Source organism: Phragmites australis, chromosome 12, assembly GCF_958298935.1.
Source record: "Phragmites australis chromosome 12, lpPhrAust1.1, whole genome shotgun sequence".
NCBI classification, from domain to species: Eukaryota; Viridiplantae; Streptophyta; class Magnoliopsida; order Poales; family Poaceae; genus Phragmites; species Phragmites australis.
The window spans coordinates 25,333,276-25,354,004 of NC_084932.1; the positions used below are offsets into that span (position 1 = coordinate 25,333,276).

The 20,729-nt window shown below is 43.5% G+C and overlaps 2 protein-coding genes across 5 annotated transcripts; one reads left to right on the forward strand and one right to left on the reverse strand.

The window, feature by feature from the left end:
- Nucleotides 1-1,212: 1,212 nt before the first annotated feature.
- On the forward strand, nucleotides 1,213-7,964 carry LOC133886873 (probable protein S-acyltransferase 23). 4 transcript variants are annotated; one of them, XM_062326768.1, is made up of 13 exons: nucleotides 1,213-1,710; nucleotides 1,849-1,989; nucleotides 2,674-2,786; nucleotides 3,360-3,439; nucleotides 3,793-3,956; nucleotides 4,275-4,404; nucleotides 4,493-4,592; nucleotides 4,814-4,862; nucleotides 5,218-5,295; nucleotides 5,520-5,618; nucleotides 6,133-6,211; nucleotides 6,286-6,434; nucleotides 7,451-7,964. In XM_062326768.1, the coding sequence occupies exons 1-13, from the start codon at nucleotides 1,444-1,446 to the stop codon at nucleotides 7,658-7,660; spliced, it is 1,659 nt and encodes a 552-aa protein (XP_062182752.1). In that variant the 5' UTR covers nucleotides 1,213-1,443; the 3' UTR covers nucleotides 7,661-7,964. The 4 variants fall into 4 exon arrangements, with proteins under 4 accessions (XP_062182752.1, XP_062182754.1, XP_062182753.1 ...); XM_062326770.1 differs by lacking the exon at nucleotides 5,520-5,618; XM_062326769.1 differs by lacking the exon at nucleotides 3,360-3,439 and having other exon boundaries at nucleotides 2,678-2,786.
- Nucleotides 7,965-8,535: 571 nt separating this feature from the next.
- LOC133886440 (uncharacterized) lies at nucleotides 8,536-10,300 on the reverse strand. The gene is made up of 3 exons (XM_062326146.1): nucleotides 10,130-10,300; nucleotides 9,070-9,177; nucleotides 8,536-8,658 (listed from the first exon to the last, which is right to left on the reverse strand). Exons 1-3 carry the CDS (start codon nucleotides 10,298-10,300, stop codon nucleotides 8,536-8,538), a joined length of 402 nt encoding a protein of 133 aa, XP_062182130.1.
- Between the last annotated feature and the right edge of the window lie 10,429 nt (nucleotides 10,301-20,729).

The window sequence follows — 20,729 nt, forward strand, 5'->3', positions numbered from 1 at the left end:
CTTATGCCTGAAGTAATCACGCACATCTGGAGGTACGCTATCACAATGTATAACATTCGATCCGTGTCCTGCCAAATATTCTTTCGACCTTGTGGCACAACCGCCTTTCTTTTCCTTATTGCAATAATTGCACATAAACCCCAGAGCCAAATTGTCCCTATGGACCACACCACATCTCTATCCGTCATCGATTACTGCACAACAACATATATCATCATATTAACACTCCACAAATTCCTACAACGAGTAAATATTTACCCAAACTAAGTACTGGACGCTAACCAGCGCTACCAACCAACCCTAACAACTTAAAAACGAACCCTAACCAACACTAACCACTTTGAACTAACCCTAACCAAGCATAACACATACCAACCGAGCGCACATAGTTTAAAACCGACCGCATCCAGCCGATAACCGAGCGAATCGTACGATAAATCGACCGCATCGACGCCAAACCACACTATTTAAGCAAGAAATCACTCGGTTTTAACGACTTACCGCTCACACAGCCTTGGTCACCGTTGCAATGCGCTCGGTTGCCAGACGCACGAACTTCCCCATGATGCGCTCGATTACCACCTTCTCTCAACCGATTTCTGACTTTTCTCCTCCGGAATGCCTCGGCTACGAGGCGAATTTGACAGAGCTCGCGACGAAGGTGATGTTTTTGTTGTGGCCGAAGCGATGAACATGGGTTTTTGCTGTGGGCGAAGTGGATAAGCCAGGAAGTCTTATCCCATTAAGTTGGGTCGAAACGGACCGTTTATACTGTGTATTCGTTCCGTTTTGGCCTTTTTGTTTTTTCAGCATTTTTTCATTGTTACAATACTTGAACACATATTTCTTATGTAAATGTTATTTTTGTAAAATTTGTTTTCACAAATAGTCTTAGAACTGCCTCTAGTTTTTTATAGAATTTTTTCTAGAATATTTTATTTTTTTTAAAATCCGATTTAAATTTTTTAAACTTAAATATGATAACCGTGTGTATTTCGAAATCGATTAAGAGCGGTAAGATCGATTACCGGGAATTGTCGGATTTTAAAACCCTGCACCCACCTAGCGCATTGCAAGCTCCGACGAGCCAAAGCACAAGTCCAACAAACCGGCTAGGAGCCTAGGACCCTTTCCATCTCACCCTGAATACCAACCGTCCGATCCGCCATCGGACGGCTCAGAGCCTCCAAGCACCCCCACCCCACTCCAAGTCTCCGACCCCAACTACTCCGGATTCCGGACCCTGGCGTCACCGGCGGCTGTCGCCTTGTCGGTGGTCGCCATTCCCAACCAAATCTTCCGCCGCTCGTCAACCCCCGGAACCACCCGCCACCATCGCACTCGCGTTCACCTCGAAGAAATCGTGACCCAGCTAGCCAGCTCGCCCACCCGGCCCCAGAACCCTAGCCCCCTTCCCCTCCCCTCGCTTCCTCCGTCCGGGCCATGGCGGAGATCGAGGTGGTGTCCGACGGCGGTGCTAGCCGGGATGAGGAGGAGGAGCGGCGGCGGGGGCAGGGCGGGGCCGCGGAGCCGGACCCCGTGGTGGACGCGTACTCGGCGGCGGCGTACGGGGACCTGGAGCGGCTGCGGGGCTTCGTGGAGCATGGAGGTGCCGCAGCCACGCTGAGGGAGCCCGACGGCAACGGCTACCACGCGCTCCAGTGGGCCGCGCTCAACAACTACGCCCACGTCGCGCTCTACATCATCGAGGTCGGTTAGGCTCGCCTCGCCTTGATGCTGCTGTTCTGCTTGTTTGCTCTTCGCTGGCTTCAATCCGGTGCTGATTTGAGAAAATTGGGATCCGTCCCCCCACCCTCTCTGCTTCGCTGATGAGTTTGGTCTGCGCAGCACGGGGGCGACGTGAACGCGACGGACCACGCGCACCAGACCGCGCTGCACTGGGCGGCGGTGCGTGGGGCGACGGCCGTGGCGGACGTGCTGTTGGATAACGGCGCGAGGCTTGAGGCGGCCGACGTCAATGGCTACCGGGTAATGCGGTACCTTTGTCTTCCCGGGAATTTTCCTCTTGTTGCGCTTTGCTTTGCTGTTGGGTTTAGTGTTTGATTGGTGAGGATATCAGAAAACCGATTGCTTTTTCCGATAGTCTGTGTGATGTCTTTGGAACGATTGTTTGACCATTGAAAATGTAGGATCCGTGTTGACTGTTGATTATCATCTGGTCCGGCAGGTCTGCCGTACAGTTTGTGTGTTTCAACATAGATTACAACAGATATTCATGAGCTACTATCTGTTTGTACATAACTAGGAATGAGATTGGCAATCTAGAAAATCTGTCATCTCAATTTAATTTTGAAAAATACATGTCTTGCTCATTCCTGCTAGAACCCCCTTTGTTTGCTAATAACAAATCATATGCAATAGGAGCCAGTACAGATTAGTTCTGTTGCGTGTGCTGCTGGGCAAGCATTACTTGCTTCATTGGAAACCCGTTTGGCAGTTTTTACAGTGCAACTTCTGGGGATTTCCTTTTAGGCTTGATAGCTTGTCTTGTTGGAAGCTTTTCAGCCCTCCTTTTGGAGTTACAATGCTGAAAAGCAATATAAGTTCTGTCCCTGTGACCCTGTCACAGCCTAATGCCCCTTTATGTTTACCTTTGTGTGGAGCGAGTGAGATCTTCTGTTTGACTATTCATCCTTTTGACTATTATGTCAGGCAGTCCATGTTGCAGCTCAGTATGGCCAAACATCATTCTTACATCACATTATCTCAAAGTACGCTGCAGACTTTGATGCTTTGGACAATGACAGGAGGAGCCCATTGCACTGGTACATGAACATGGAGAATACTCTACTCTCCAAATGCATGCTTTCCCTTTTTTACATATCGTTGGCACCAGGAAGACACAAAATACGTTATATTATGAATTTATATATTCTGTCCGAAACGTTGTCTCAAATTTTTCATGCAAGTAAATGAATTTATTATATATTATCTATAGTGTATGCATATGATATGGTGTCGTTTGATTCTTTTTAATATTTGTTCACCTATTGGTATCAAGTAAATTAACAGTCACTATGGTACACCACCACTGAAAAATGAATCGCAGTATTTAAGCTTGAGCAACCTCAAAATGATAAACGTCTGTTACATACTTGTTCTGTAGTATATATTGTACATAAAATCATTTGTTGTCTCTGCTTTGGTGATTTCTCATTTTGTCTAAGAATCACGTATAAGGTGTTCTCCTACAAATCAGTGAATCACCAATATTAGTGGTTCCAAAGTGAGAGAAGTATGAAGTTTGTTAAATGAAGCTTCTGTATCTCCATCACAGTCCTGAAGAGTCAGTTGATAACCTGACTTCTGTGACCTTATAAGTTCTTTAACATATACAGGGCTGCCTACAAGGGTAGTGCAGATGCAATTAGGTTACTGCTGTTTATGGATGCTAATCAAGTGAGGCAAGACAAAAATGGTACCCTTCCCATGGCAGTCCTTTTTTTTCACTGTTATTTAATTGCATGTCTTAGCTACTTCATAATTCTCTTCTTTTGTTGAAATGTTTATATTGTGCTAAGAATAATAAGAGCAACATGTATTTGACAGGATCACTGTTTGCCAAACTGTGCTAAAATGTAGACGATTTTTTATTGTCTAGTTTGCTTTCATCCTAATGAAAAACAAAAATGTAGGATGGATTAACTATTTTCCTCTGAAAACTAGGGATGGTTGTGAATGTAGATGTTGATGTTTCTCATATTTTCACCTAGGCAGCTAAGTTGTTAACTTGTTATAGAATATTTAAGCTCCTTTTGTGATGCCATGCAGGTTGTACCCCTTTACACTGGGCTGCTATAAGAGGAAATTTGGAGGTTTGCACTGTTCTTGTACATGCTGGTACCAAGGAAGAACTCACACTAAAGGATAGCGGTGGGTATACTCCTGTCCAACTTTCAGCAGACAAAGGTCATCGGCATCTTTCCTATATCCTTGTACGGTTTCCCCTGGCATTCTTATTTAACTATTAAGAACTAGCCTGTTTTTTTTTTCCCGCCTGAGAAATTTCACTACATGCTCCTTATCAGTCTGCTCATACGCTACTGTGTTATCTAGGTGTGTGCTGTTGTATATGGTTGCAATAACACCTATGTTAGCATATACTGTTATTGTCGTACTCACATTTATTCTTATTCCTATTTTTCTAATTTCTTTTCTCCTTTATTTTGTAGTTTATTGTCCAAATACTTGTTCAGTTGCATGTGCATACTGATCTTTTCAACTCCACTAACGAAGCATTTCTCTGCTTGTAGTCTAATGCTACAAAAGTAAGCTTTGAAGACAAGTACTGCTCTGGGAGGTCGAGCAAAATTGGATATGCTCCTATCATGTTTGGTTATCTGGTCGTCTGCCTCATCCTTTTCCTGAACTCGATTATTTTTGGTGAGCATTGTTTGTGAGTCTTTGTTGTTTATGTTAGAATTATAGACCTTTGTTTATCATCTGACCTGATTATAAATAATCTCTGCAGCACCTAATTTTTCAAGGATTACTGCTGCTACTGGTCTTTGGTCTTGGGCTGCTATATCTTTTTTCTTTGCATCACAAGTAATGTTCTACAGAGTTAGCAGGTAGCTTATGTTATATGTTTGTTTACTAGACCATTTATGTGCACCTTTTGCAATCTTCTGAGAACACGTATTTCGTAAATGCTTGCTAGTGTGGAAATCTCCATTTTTTTAGTTTTTGTCTCAACATTTACTTTTAAGGATGGTCAGATTATTTTGTTCTCAGCATATTATCCGTCTCCTGCTCCCTGCTTAACGTTCGTGATCTTTTGGTATTTCGACAGAAAAAATCCTGGCTACATCAAGGCAAATACCAAGCGACTTGATCCGAAGGTAAAAGTGTTCAACCATTGTTGTTCAAAGCATATTTTTCTACACATGCACTTCAAGGAAATGCCTTGCATCAATATTTATACAATCTTGCCATGTGTGATTTATAGGAAGAGTTAAAACTTGGTACTTCAGTTTGTAGTTGGTACAACTAGACCATGCTACAGTACAGTAGATGAAACTGTGCAGTTAAAAGGCCTATTTTCAGTCATCTTTTGTCAGTGTGGGCAACTGAGCTTCTCTAGTGAACATTGGACACTGATAATAACATCATATGGGTTGTGAAACTAAATAAAGTCATATAGTCAGGGATTTTTCGTCAGTATGACAAATATGCTCATTATTGCTTTATTTACAGGAACCACTTATGGAGATTGATCTTAACAATTCCTCTACTTGGACAGGCAATTGGTCTCAGCTATGCCCTACTTGCAAGGTATTAGGAAAAAAACTCTTCATTATTATTTTTCAATTCTGTGATTTCTTTCTCCCTTTTTTTCTTTAATATTGTGGTTGTATTGTTCATGTGGAGATGGCACTCTGTTTTTGAGCAGAACATGTAACCATATATACATGTGCTTCTCCTATTATCTGTTCTTTTTTATGTTGTAAATTCCCGCTATGTATCATTGTTACTGAACGGTTAACTTTACTTACTAGATAATTCGCCCTTTGCGCTCCAAACATTGTCCAACTTGTAAGCATTGTGTTGAGCAGTTTGACCATCATTGCCCATGGATATCAAACTGTGTTGGGAAGGTAAGATGTGGTTATGCATATTTCATATATGAAAGATATTTTTTTTTTGTAATTTACACCCCTGGAATTGTCTTAGGTTGTGAACTGCTGGTTAAAGTTTTCTCAATTTAGTTTCTATCAAATACCAGAACAGAACTTCCTATTATACGGTTCCTGCTGTAATAGGCAAAGGTTCATATGAGTCTACTAATCTTTAGCAAAATATGTAAAAATGCCTGTTTTGCTGTTCCAATTCTACTAGGAGATGTTCTCTGAACATTACTTTTACTAAACTGGACACTAATTTTGCTCTTTGGAAGAATATGATGCTTATCACTAAGAGAGTATATGATTGTATATAGACGTAGTGACATAAAAAGCTATGACAAGGATTTCTTTTTGAAATCTGACTGTAATAAGTATTGATACTGTCTTTTTTGAACCTCATCACGATGGACATACATGTTTATATTCAATTTTATTATGCGTGCAGCTCTGATGGTTTCCACATAACAAATATTTGTTTTACTTCCAGCGAAATAAGTGGGACTTTTTCGTGTTCCTTTGTATGGGGACGACCACATCCTTTCTTGGTGCTGCTGTCGGATTCCACAGTAAGGAGATCTTGTAAATAAGCTTCTTTTCCATCGCTTCAATATACTAACAAGTCAAGGACATTTAATGTCAGGACTTTGGACAGAGCCCATTATACTCTCATCTTCTGAGTCGTGGATACACTTCATGGTGACAAAGCATCCCGGTGCTGTATTGTTCATGTTTATGGATGTGTTTTTATTAACTGGAGCTCTTATTCTGACCGGAGCACAAGCAGCACAGGTAAATTGTCTCATGGAGCAATCGCGTAGGCTGCACTGCAGCATGATTTCTTTCCCCGATGACTTGTTTGACAAACATTCCTTGGTTACCAGCACTATTCGCCTAAACGGGCGACATGGCCGTGTACACAGCGTGTAAACGCTACACGAGAGGCTGCCACACAGTTTAGGGCACAGTTTAGGGCATAATCAGTGGATTACACAGCCAGCCCATTTACACGCCGAAATGGCCTAAACGACACGGAAGTTACACGTGCCTGTGTGGCGAAACAGGCAACTTGGCGGGCGACCAGGCGATGGAGTCCATGGCGGGAGACTGAAAAATTGGCCGCCTTCATGCATGCGGAACATCTGCGGTGGTATATAGTGTGATTTTAGGGTTGGAGCTGTTCCCCTTTCTCCATTTGTTACGCCGCCGCCGCTCCTTTCTCTACCCCCACCGCCGCCGCTGCCGCTCTTCAATCCGGTGACCCGCGCTGCCGCTTTGTTCCAATCCAGTGACCGCTCTGCCATCTACGTCACGCGTTGTGCCACTCCAGGTGGTGCCGCTCGACGTCGTCCGTCCGCGACGTTCCGAGGTGCCGCTAGAAACCCGTCTGTTCGCGCCGAGGTGCTGCTACTATGCTACAGTATACAAAACGTTTAATCCGTGTACACAGCGTAAACGCTAAACAAGTGGTGGCCGACCGTGTAGCGTTTACAGCTTAGGAAAACACTGGTTACCAGAGTAAAGTTCTATTTATCTGTATGTTGTATTATCTAATTATGGTCTCGTGGTCTGGCCACTTTCGACGTGGGGAATAGCAAAGGAGCATATGATTTTTATCTTGTGCCTCGTACAATTTGAATCCTTGGTACCATTTGCATGTTTCTGTGAAACCGCATATCACTCAACAATGTCATTGGCCTCCAGTTTGCGAGTAGTTAAATGGAAGTTAAACCACACTACTGCATATTTGCTTCAATGTGTACATCACCAGCTTTTCATAACATGTATGCTTGACCCATTTATTGCAGATAGCGCGGAACATCACAACTAATGAGGCAGCAAATCAGTCACGCTACTCATATCTTCGTGGGCCTGATGGGCGTTTCAGAAATCCTTATAATCGAGGTTGCCAGAGAAACTGCACTGATTTTCTTGTTAATAGATACAGCGATGATGAGGAGGCTGCATGGCCAACCCTCAACAAACACTACAGCGAAGCTAGTGTTACCAATTCATGAAGCAAATACATGTACTACGTCACATCTCATTTGCAAAAGAAGCCACCGAAAGAAACTACGCTAGCAGCCTAGACCTCGAGATGTACAATGGATGCGAAGAGCGACCTACTTGGATCGCATGCTGAGTCACATGCATCTTTACAGGTTTTAGACAATGTTGTCGTTGATTCTGTAGATTATTTGTGCGTGAGCGTATCTGTTGTTGTATGCTTGTTTTTTTTGGTGGTTACAGCATGCTAGTACCAGCCATTTGTGTTGTCGATATTCGAGTGCCAATAGATGAGAAATGTCGGTGTTCTGAACTTCTCATGGTATCATATATACTCACTGACACATGTTCTTTTTTCTTCTTTTGCGTGTTCGCATCTTAAGCTTTGTGCTCTTTTCTCCTTCCTCCATTTCTTCTTTCATCTATATTTTCAGTTGATAGGAGCGATGACATGGGTAACTTGGTCATTTATGGTGTATCTTTTGATCTTGTCCAGTGGGTTTAGTAAATTCTCAGAAATATTACTATGTTAGGTTTCATAACTTTTCTTTTAAGACCAAAGCATTTTTTAGTGAATAATCTTAAGTGTTGCTTCATGTGCGATTTGACTGCTTGCATTAGCTTTTAGCCCAATAGCACATTCCTTGGTTGCGTTCAGAGTTTTACACTTCTAACGTTTTAAGTAGTTGCAGAAAGTAAAATGACGTCTCATGAATTTTGACGTGAGATTTATGAAACATACAATGTGGAAATGTGAGGTTATAACACTCTACAGCTATCTTTGCATTTACAACTACATATCTAGTAAAAAAAAAACGGAGGACATTGAACTATGTCTGATCATTTCTTATGATCACTTCTGCACTTGTTCTTGCACTATTCAGGTTTAGAACACATCTGGGGAGGGCCGGGAGAGCCTCTCGTCTTCCAGTAGCTCATATGGATCAATGTACGGCGGTGGCGACACCGGCGTCTTGCTTGCATCATGTACAAAAGTCGGTCCAAAGTACTGCGATGAGAAAACCAGGTCAACCAGGACGCAAACACTTTGGTCAATTCAAATTTATACAAGGATTAGTGACATCTGCATATCCCAGATGAGTAAGCAAAAACTCTGAGTAATTGAAGAACATGCATGTCGTTGTTATTCGTTTGTTTCACAACGTTTTAGATTTCTATTTTTCAACATAGTGAAACCCATACTCCTTTGTTTGATTTTGATACCAATATGTATCCTCCACTCCAACTGTAGCATGACGAATACAAATTCATATCGATTCTAAAGGCGTTCGTTAAATCATGCTAAATCATATAATTGGATTGGTCGGTGAGGTAACACATGCAAGTAAATTAGGAGCAAAACACATATCGACCATAAGTATGTGTGAGCACAAGAAAGGCGAGATTAGCAAGGGCTTACCACATATAAAACAGCAAAGAGAGAAACGGTGACAAGAATCAGGGGCCCAAATGCCAGAAAGAAGGTGCCGCCAAGTGACAATTGTGACTTTGCCCGTGGAACAAGACCCTGAAAATAAATAAATAAATAAATAATGGTAAAGGGAAGACAACTTACTGATTGCCTGATTATCACATTATTACTGAGTTGATAGTTGATACAAGACACATTCTTCAGTAAATAATGATAAGCGGAAGACAACTTCTTGATTATCTGATTATCAAATATTACTGAATTCATAGTTGACACAAGATGAATATTCATTGGAACATGATCAGTTCAACTAATGCTTATGTACCAACACATACATATAGCATACATGGGCTGAGTGTATGAGTTCAACTATCAGTACAATACTGGCCACGAAACACGAATTAAATCATCAGGTGACAGAAATCCTTACTCATGTACCAACAGAATGTCGATACAAAAGCATCGACACAAAGAACACCAAAGATGCTTTTGGTACATGAGTAATCCCTGAGGAGTTTATCCTCCGACAGGTGGTAATTCATAAGGATGATCTGATTTTTCAATTAAGTAGCTAAGCACTCACTTTTCCATTTTTCAATTAAGTACTGTACAACACTCAGTTCATGCTTTTTTTTTTCTAACTTTGCCAATTTTATTTTATTTTAAAATGATTAACTTTGCCAAGTTTAAGGATCCGTTTGGTAGAGCTTTCCCTGATTCAAATTCTCTACGAGGAGTGATTCTCTAGAGGAAATGATTCTGTGGCTGAAAGTGATTCTCTAGTGATTCTCTAAAATAAAATATATGGAGGAAGTGATTCTCTGCGAGAAGTGAATCAGGGGAAGCTGCTTTTTTCAGCTTTCCAACTTTTAGTTCATTTCAGATAATCACTCCTACGGATTCCACTCAGAGAGCTAAAAGCTGAAAGCTGCTGTTTGGCAGAGCTCCCCCTGATTCTAACTAGAAAACTGAGGCCTGGCAAAGCAACCCTTCGTTCCTACGAGGATAGTGCATCATGCCACGCCATACAGGTCGAGCAACGTGTGACAATTTCAACAAGGCCAGGGACAGACTCATGAGCCAAACCCTTTGGCCTCTGCTTCTCAATGGCGACCAATGACTTCGACACAGCCATATTTCCCAGCAGCTTTGACCTCAACAAATCTAACCTATGCCCAGTCAGCAGGTCTCCAAGCATTGCTTCCACCCACTTCGCCATGGCCTACAATCAAAGCTCCACCCGAAGCTAGTAGGTCGGTAAACATGCTAACACATGGATTGAATGTGGTGTTGGCAATCACTGGTGGCTCCAGTCAGGAAACTGAGTGCAAGAGGCAATGAAAAGAATATGTCCGAAGGGTTAACCATGTCGGCTTGAGCCCTGTCTTGGTCCATTCGAAGTGGTCTCATGTCCCCACCACCTTCTCGTAGGAAAACATGAGGGTCTTGGAGTTCCCACATACAGATTCCTTCATCATCGCGGCTAACATTTCAGGAAACAAAGTCCACATGATCCTAATAGACGGCTGCAGCTCGGCAGATGTCATCTTCGTGGATGCCTTCTACAGGATGGGCATGCAGCGAAGTAGTCTACAACAAACCGGATCTCCGTTGCTAGGCTTCGGTGGCAAAGCAATCACCGCCTTGGGTAAGATCGAAATACCGCCTCTTTTGGCAAGGGGTCTAACTTTCGCACAGAAAATATTATCTACAATATTTTTTACATGCCTTATCCATATAATGCCATCTTCGAAAGAGGGATGCTAAACAAGTTTGGGGTAGTCCCACATCACAGTTATTTGTGCATGAAAATGCCTAGTCCTAAATGCGTCATCTCAGTATTGGGAGATCAAAAGATGGCGCGCACCAACTCAACAGCATCTTCCTCGATTTGTTGCTGATGCTACAGCAACATCATCTGCCATCACATTCACAGTGTCGATCAAGTCGTGTCGCCATAATCACTCCCCTAGTAGGTGACGTGCGAGTGCCCCAAGGGGGCACTATGAAAAAGAGCAGCCTTGTATCAACAATCGATGACGGTCCAAATTTTTTCTTTCTAAAAAACAATCAACAGCTCTCACACATCAAGGCTTGAACTTACTCGATCGACATTGGCCATAGTACCAACTCGGCAGCATCTTCTCCGACTTGTCACTGACGCAACATCAACATCATCTGCCATCACATTTACAGTGCCGGTCAAGTCGCGTCGCCATAATCGCTTCACTAGGCGCTGGTAGGTGGCATGTGGGCCAAGAGGGCACAATTGATGGCGGTCCAATTTTTTTTCTAAAAAAACAATCAATAGCTCTCACACATCAAGGCTTGAACTTACTCGATTGGCATTACCCACATCACCAAGATAGTAGCATCTTCCCTGACTTTTCACTAACGCAACAACAACATCACCTGCCATCACATTCATATCCCAGTCAAGTCACGTCACCATAATTGCTCCCCTAGTAGGTGGTGGTGTGCATCCCAAGAGGGCACCATGAAAAAGAACAGCCTTTTATCAACAATCGATGACGGTCTAATTTTTTTCTAAAAAAACAATCAACAACTATCGCACATCAAGGTTGGAACTTACTTGATCGGCATTGGCCACATCACCAACTTAGGTAGCTCATCACCTGCCATCACATTCACGGTGCCGGTCAAGTCGCGTCACCATAATTGGTCCGCTGGTAGGTGGCGTGCGCGCACCCCAAGAGGGGACCAAGAAAAAGAGCATCCTTGCATCAACAATCGATGGTGGTTCAATTTTTTCTAAAAAAAACAATCAACAACTCTCACACATCAAGGCCTGAACTTACTCAATCGGCATTGACCACAACACCAACTTGGCAGCATCTTCTCCAACATGTCACTGACTCAATAGCAACATCATCTGCCATCATATTCATAGTGCCGGTCAAGTCACGTTACCATAATCGCTCCCTGATAGGTGGTGGGCGCGCACCCGAAGAGGGCACCATGAAAAAGAGTAGCCTTGCATCAACAATTGATGGCGGTCCAAAAAATTTGTTTTAAAAAAATTCAACATCTCTCACACATCAAGGCTTGAATTCACTTGCATTGGCCACAACACCAACTCGGTGGCTCATCACCTGCCATCACATTCATAGCGCCGGTCAAGTCTCATCGCCATAATTGCTCTGCTACTAGGTGGCGTGCACACGCCCCAAGAGAGCACATTGCAAAAGAGCAGCCTTGCATCAACAATTGATGATGATCCATTTTTTTCAAAAAAAAAAAAAACAATCAACTGCTCGCACACATCAAGGCTTGAACTTACTCGATCGGCATTGGCCACAACACCAACTCGGCAGCATCTTTTGTGACTTGTCATTGATGCAACAGCAACATCACCTGCCATCATATTCATAGTGCCGGTCAAGTTGCGTTGCCATAATCGCTCCCTGATACGTGGCGTGCGTGCCCCCCAGGAGGGCACCATGAAAAAGAGCAGCCTTGCATCAACAATCGATGGTGGTCCAATTTTTTTTTAAAAAAAAGGGTCAACATCTCACACACATCAAGGCTTGAATTCACTCGCATTGATCACAACACCAACTCAGGAGCTCATCACTTGCCATCACATTCATAGCATTGGTCAAGTCACGTCGCCATAATCGCTCTGCTAGTAGGTGACGTGCGCATGCCCCAAGAGGGCACCTTGCAAAAGAGCAACCTTGCATCAACAATCGATGACAGTCCAATTTTTTTTTTAAAAAAACAATCAACTGCTCCCACATATCAAGGCTGGAACTTACTCGATCGACATTGGCCACAACACCAACTCGGCAGCATCTTGTTTGACTTGTCACTAACACAATAGCAACATCACCTGCTATCATATTCAAGTTCTGGTCAAGTTGCGTTGCCATAATCACTCCCTGACACGTGGCGTGCACGCCCCCCAAGAGGGCACCATGAAAAAAGCAGGCTTGCATCAACAATTGATGATGGTCCAATTTTTTTTTAAAAAAAAATGAACAAAATCTCACACACATCAAGGCTTGAATTCACTCGCATTGACCACTGCACCAACTCAGCAGCTCATCACCTGCCATCACATTCATAGTGCCGGTCAAGTCGCGTCACCATAATCGCTTTGCTAGTAGGTGACGTGCGCATGCCCCAAGAGGGCACCTTGCAAAAGAGTAGCCTTGCATCAACAATTGATGACGGTCCAATTTTTTTTTCAAAAAAACAATCAACAACTCTAACACATCAAGACTTGGCTTACTCGATCGGCATTGGCCAACGCACCAACTTGGCGGCATCTTCTCCGACTTGTCACTGATGCAACAACAACATCACCTGCCATTATATTCATAGTGCCGATCAAGTCGCGTTGCCATAATCCCTCCCAGAAAGGTGGTGTTCGCACGCCCCAAGAGGGCACCATGAAAAAGAGCAGCCTTACATCAACAATCGATGGCGGTCCAATTTTTTCCTAAAAAAACAATCAACAACTCTCACACATCAAGGCTTGAACTTACTCGATCGGCATTGGCCACAACACCAACTTGGTAGCATATTCTCCGACTTGTCACTAGTGCAACAGCAACATCACCTACATCATATTCATAGTGCCGGGTCGAAGACTCCGAAGGGGCTTGCTATAGCTCCAAGTTTTTGGGAAGGCCACGTACGTACTGGAGAGGTGGCCCGAAGGGGTCCGTAGCCTCCGGAAGTTGGGCCTCCTACTGAGGATTTAGAGACCGAAGGTTCTGAAGGGACCTTTGATAGGAATCTTCAACCATTGTTTTTTAGGCTGGTTTATTTTCCCCCAACAGTACCCCTTCATTCTCTGGCCCTGACGTTCGGAGGGGTGAGAGGATGTAGAGGAAAACCAACTCTAGCCTGGTATAGTAACAAGAATGCCCAAAGACCATTCTTTGTCCCTGAGAAGTTTTTTGGTGGGAACCGTGGGCGTTGATGGCTAAGCTCAAGCTGATGGTGCAAGATTGAAGCAAGGAAACATGAGTGCGAATGAGTACATTCACAAGTTTATTGAGCTTTTCTGCTATGCACCAGAAGAAGTCTCAACTAAGAAGAAGAAACAACAGGTTCAAGAAAGGGTTAGAGAGCAACTTGAAGGCTCAGCTGACTCCCCACATTTATCCAAACTTCAACACCTTGATGAACAAGATCATTCTGCTAGAGAAGCTAGCGTAGAGTTGTACTAGGACAAGAAGCGTAAGTTTGCTGCTCACAAGGCTCAGCAACAAGAAAGATTTTAGAGGTTTAAGCATCCTGCCTTCTCTAGGCAAAAGGCTCAGACTACCATGCAGTTCAAGACTCTAGCCTCTGCCTCACATCATTCCAACCCTTCCTACCGCAGCTAGTGCAATGTCAAGACTCAGCAAAACAATGGTGGCCAAGAGATCAACCCAAGCAAGGCATGTTTCAACTGTGGCGAGACCGGGTACTTCATCGCCAACTGCCCCCCCCCCCCCCCCCGCAAGGCCAAGCAAGTAGCATCCATCTAGTCCAACACTTTGAATGGAGCCCGGATCGTGGTGTCTAAGTCAATCCATGGAGCATCACATGCTCCCAGTTAGCCAGCAAGGTCGCAATGGTCCTTCAGAAGAGCTCGCGTTGAATGAACCCCAACCCGTGATGTTTGGGGCCAGCCGTGGAACCTCACACGCTCCTAGTCAACTAGCAAGGTCATAGCGGTCCTTTGGACGAGCTCGCGTCAACCACATACACGCGTAGGAAGCTCAAGATGCACATGGAGTTGTGCTTGGTGAGTTTTTAGTTGAATCAATACTTGCAACAGTTCTATTTGATTTAGGAGCATCACGCTCATTCATATCATCAAGTTTTGTGGCAAAGCATAATAAACCTACGATGTTACTTAAAAGACAAAGGGGTGTTAGTATACTGAGTGTCCTCGCCCTCCTATTGCAGTACATTAATTTGGCCTTGCAACTATTCCAGCGTTATTCTGGCTTCGTCAGCTCGTCGACGGTACTCAGCCGCCCTCTGACTTACTGTTAAGCTATCCATCATGCGCTTCTTTTGTGCTATTTGCCACTCCAGGTCTTCAACTTCTGGCCGTGCATTTCTTTCTGCTTTAGTTTTTTCTTCTTCGTCGTATTCGTAGTCTTGGAGATCATCGGAGCCTTCCTATTCTTCTAACCAAGGGGCAATGTCCTTCCCTGCTGTCGAAGCATCAAAACGTGTACAAAAGCTGGCCTCCACCCTTCATAGCGAAGCGTTTGCATCTTCTTGGTGAGTTGGCTCATCACAAACTCGGCCATTCTCAGTGGCCAGCACGGTCACATCATTTTGCTCTTGTTGATCCTCTCTGAGTGCCTTGATCGAAGTGATGTTCAGTTGCGCCGCAGCTGGAGTGGTAGTCGTGACCGTGTCACCCCCCGCAAGCTATTGTGTATGATGTGTGGATATATCAATGCCTTTCGGCTTCTTTTTGGGTGGCATGGCTTCAGAATATGTCAATCCCCACGTACGGCGCCAACTGTTGGAAACTACTTCTACCGAACAGAGAGATGGACCGTCGAATCTCGAAGAGATCCGGAGGCTTGAAGGAAAATGCCACAAAATGGGGAAATCTTCACTGGAATTAATATCACTCGTCCCATCAGTTACAGTTACACCTTATTTATAGGCCGTAACCAATCGTTCACTGTTATATTTTACAAAATTACCCCTCTAACTGCCACATTCCTGGCCGTTGACTTTAATTTGCATCACCTTCAGCATCTATCCGATTGATTCCTTTGCCACGCCGAGCGGAGCCCTTCAGTTGATCTGAAGGCCCTGCGAAGGCTTCGGCCATTGACTCGGTAGCACCTTCAGTGCCTGCTCGATTTCTTCCTTCGTGACGCCAAGTGAAGCCCTTCCACCAGGCACCGAAGACATGATGACGACTTCACTCGTCCCAGCTGTAGGGACGCTTCTGCGGCGCCGAGCATCCAAATGTTATCTTTGAGCCGTCGAAGGGTTCCTGCAACACAATGGATCCATGACAACTAAGTTTGGTTGGTTTTCGGTGGACGGAGAGATCTTAGACCCAATGTCTGAAAAGGGCCTGTGAGACCATTCCCCAACAGCAGAATACCTGTAATGGCCATCATCTCAACGGAACAGAGTTGTTGAGGCCCAGGAGATAAATTGTCACATCTGGAATCCTGGTTGCCCATGGGGCCATGCGTTTTTAGGGATTTGAGACTGACCAGGTTAGATAGACATTGTATGAAAGCCTTCCCACAGTTCTCATTCCACTCACAAAAATAGATGTCCAAGACCCTCAGAGCGGTCAATCTGCCCAGATCATGCAGCATGCTTGGAGAGTACACAATGATTATCCCTTCAACTTCTTGTAGAGACTTTAGATTTCCAAATCCATCTGGCAGTTTTGTCATGTACGTAACATGAAGTCGCAGCAGCCGTCGTAAGCCATTAAAGGTTGAAGGCATCTTTTGTATGGGAGTAACATTAATGTCTAGTACTTGCAAAAATTGTAGATTCCTAATCTCTTTGAGGATCTCAGTGATAGATGTTTCACAGAGTCGACTCAAATATCTCAGGTCAAATAAATTGCAAATGTCCTTGCAATGATGATTCTCCACTTGCGAACAACCACTTAAATCCAAAACACGCAAGACTGTAAAGGTTCAAAGGGCCGGCACCAAATTGAAAGATTCCTTGAGCACACCAAGTGACCTCACATGGGACAAGCTCATTGTTGTCAGCTGCCTGAGATCCTCTTCCTTGCAGGTTTGGAGGGATGATCTGTTGACCACCTATTATTGTTAGAAAATGCTCCTCATTTGACAGGAAATTGATGAGATCAAACACCCCATCATGTACACGAAAAGATATTGTCTTACTAGCACCATCAAAAGTTGCCTGTTGTATCATACTTTTGTTAATTAACTCATCGACATAACCAACTTCTAGAAATTCTCACAAAAAAAGCAAAAGATTTAACTATCGATTTGTTGGACCCTAATCATCAATAGCAACAATAGCCATTGGATCAAACCTAGAGCCCCCACACGTCCAAAGTACCCTATCCTTATAGTTGTTTACAAATTACCCACCATTAAAAAGAATGCATCACCCCTGTGTGACCGGCGGCAGGGCATGCACCTAGGGACATTTGCTTCAGGGATGTCCACTGTTGTGCAGCCAGGGCATAGCAGCAGGCAGATCGGCACTTATTTTTTAGAATATGAATACATTGCACACCTACTTTGACTTGGCAAAATTATATATTACACTTACAAAAAAAATGTGTTCGTAAGACACTTTGCACAAATACCAACTTACGAAAATTATGGAGCTTCAAGAGATCCACTAGATAAGCAGGCACCACTATGCACAGTCCATTCTTTTCCACACAATATTGACCATTGCTTGACATGGGCTCGTTCAGAGTTTGAGGGTTTGCTAGAGAAAACACCAAATGAAGTAAATTCTTTTCTGTCTAATCCTGCTCAATTTGTTGTTTCCATGAGGAAGGCAGGTGATGCTCAGGCAAGGGAATTACTTGAACGTGTATCTAAATGTCATGGCAAGGAGGGTTGCAATACGGTGAGTGCTGCTAAGTTGGTCAAGCTGCGGCTCCAAGTCATTGATGCATCGCGGCTTATGAACCGGTAGTGATAAGGGTCATCACTGCCGGCTAATGGATTAAGCCGGCAGTGATACCCAGCACCCTTATCGCTGTCGACTTAATCCACTGATCGGCAGTGATATATGTACATCACTACCGGCGGATTATATGAGCCGGCAATGATGTCCTCCTCTTCCCCACCTTCTTCTACCTCGAACTAATAGAGTCATTTCAGAACTCTCTCCCTCACAAAATCTCCTATGGCAACAACCACTTCATCCCTTCTCCCGCATTGATTCCCCCACTACTCAAGCTCAATTTTGATCAAGAAGGAGGTCTAGATGAGCTCTCTCTAGCTATCGAAACCAAATTTCTTCTTTCCTCTCCATTTGCTCATTTATTTTTTCTTCATTTTTTAGGGCAAGTGAACTCTGGATTTTTCCCCGATAGCAAGCACGCTTCTAGCAGGAGCCTCTTGAGCTCAAGTAAGTTGAAATTCCCAAGGTTAATCCTATATTTAGCATTTTAACTCAAAATGTTACTGAAAAACCAAAGTTGATCTTATCCCTATAGAGACATAGGCGAATCTTCAAAGTTGATCCTAATGAACCATATGAATAAATTTAGAAGTCTACAATATAGAAACTTTAGGTATTAGCATATTTATTTTTGATATTTAGGTATGTAGCAATATCCAGTTGTATTTTTTATATTTTATTTAATTAGCAACCTCTAATATAGAAACTTTAGGTATGAGTGTATTTATTTTTCATTTTTCAGGGGTTGAATAATAAAGAAAATTTCTAGGGATGGCATCAACAAATACTCATCGGAAGCGGACGCGAAGGAATACAAAAGGTGGCTCCTCCAACTCGAGATGGCAAGGTAATTTATTTGTTGGTGATTGTAAAATCTTGTACATATTTTGAATTTAGATTTATAATAATGATATAATTGTAGATAGACAAAAGATGGATGTACGATGTGAGCCGTGTGAGCGCAGAGTATAAGAATGGCATGGAGGGTTTCCTGGTAGCAGCCGCGGCGCACAAGTCAACTACACAGTCTCAATACATGTGTTGTCCATACGTCGATTGCGAGAACAAGAAGCAGTTCTCCACTACCCAGTAGATACATTCTCACTTGATGCCAAGGGGCTTTATGTCTGGCTATACCCGTTGGACCGAGCACGGTGAAGCTGAGATCGTACAGGAAGGGCAATACATTGGAAGAGAAGACGAAGACATGTGCACCGATATGCCGGTCGATGAATACATCGGTATGTCACCTACCGGAGAAATGTTGGCCGATGATGATCTAGAGGAGATGTTGGCCGATTACAACGTCGATGATTTGGAGCAGATGTTGCGCGATGGGGAAGGGAATTTCACCAATGAAAGAGAGTTTCAAAAGTTCCAGTGTATGGTAGAGGACTTTAAAACACCGTTGTTCCCAAGCTGCGAGAAGGAGCACACAAAGTTGCGTATCGTGCTACCACTGCTCCAATTGAAGGTATGCAACAGGTGGTCTGATACAAGCTTCACAGAGTTGTTACTGTTCTTGAAGAAATTGCTTCCAAAGAAAAATGGGCTGCTAGAAAACACGTACTAGGCCAAGCAGGTTGTGTGCCCATTGGGGTTAGAAGTACTGAAAATACAAGCATGTCCAAACAATTGCATGTTGTATCACGGAGAGCATGCAGACTTGCAAGCATGTCTCGTCTGTGGTGCAGCACAGTACAAGCGTGACGGTGATGATATCGATGGTGAAGGAAAGAAGAAAAGGAATCCCATGAAGGTGATGTGGTATTTTCCTATAGTCCCCCGTTTGGAGCGTTTATTCGCGAACAAAAGGCATGTCGAACTGATGCGATGGCACGCCGATGAGCGCAAGGATGATGGAATGCTGAGACTCCCCACTAATTCTACATAGTGGAGAAACATCGATAGGAAATACAAGAAGCCCTTTGCAGAAGATGTGAGGAATATAAGATTTGGGTTGAGTAAAGATGAGATGAATCCATTCGGCAACATAAGCAGTAGTCATAGCACTTGGCTTGTGACTCTATGTATCTACAACCTTCCTCCTTGGTTGTGTATGAAGCGGAAGTACATTATGATGCCGGTGCTGATACCATGGCCGAGGCAACCTGGCAACGATATCGATGTCTACCTGAAATCATTAATGGAAGATCTTGTAATACTGTGGAACGATGGTATACAGGTATGGGATGCATACAAATAAGAGAATTTCACCCTACGCGCAATGCTGTTCATAACAATCCAAGATTGTCCAACCCTTGGCAACATATCGAGCCAGACTGTCAAATAGTACTGTGCATGCGTGCAAGCCAGACTGTCAAATAGTACTGTGCATGCGTACATTGCTTGGATTAAATAGAGAGCTTATGGCTGAAGAACAGCCGAAAAATGGTGTACCTAGGTCATCGTAAATTTCTTCGTAAGGATCACCCGTATCGTAGCAACAGGAGAGATTTTGATGGGAAAGTTGAGACTCGATCACCTCCTAAGCATCGCACTAGAAGATAGGTATACGACATGGTAAAGGGACTTAGGGTTATCCTTGGAAAGGGACGTGGGAGTACACCGATTCCAAAATCTACTCTTAGAGCTCCTATGTTTAAAAAGAAATCTATCTTTTATGACTTAACATATTGGCCAGATTTGGTGGTTCGACACGCAATTGATGTCATACACATTGAGAAGAACGTGTGTGATAGCTTGATTAGTACGTTACTAGACATACTGGGCAAAACAATGGAAACACTCCAAGCACGGAAGGACCTAATATGTTTGAAACTCAGAGAGGATCTACATCCCGAAGATATGGAAGAAGGCAACAAATATCTTGGCTGCGCTAGCTACAATCTGAGCAAGGCGGAGAAAATTACAATGTGCAAGTGTTTGCATGGAATCAAAGTTTCATCCGGTTACTCTGCCAACATAAAGGGACTAGTAAACATGAAAGACTTGAAATTAACTGGCATGAAGTCTCATGATTGTCACGTGATGATGACACAGATGCT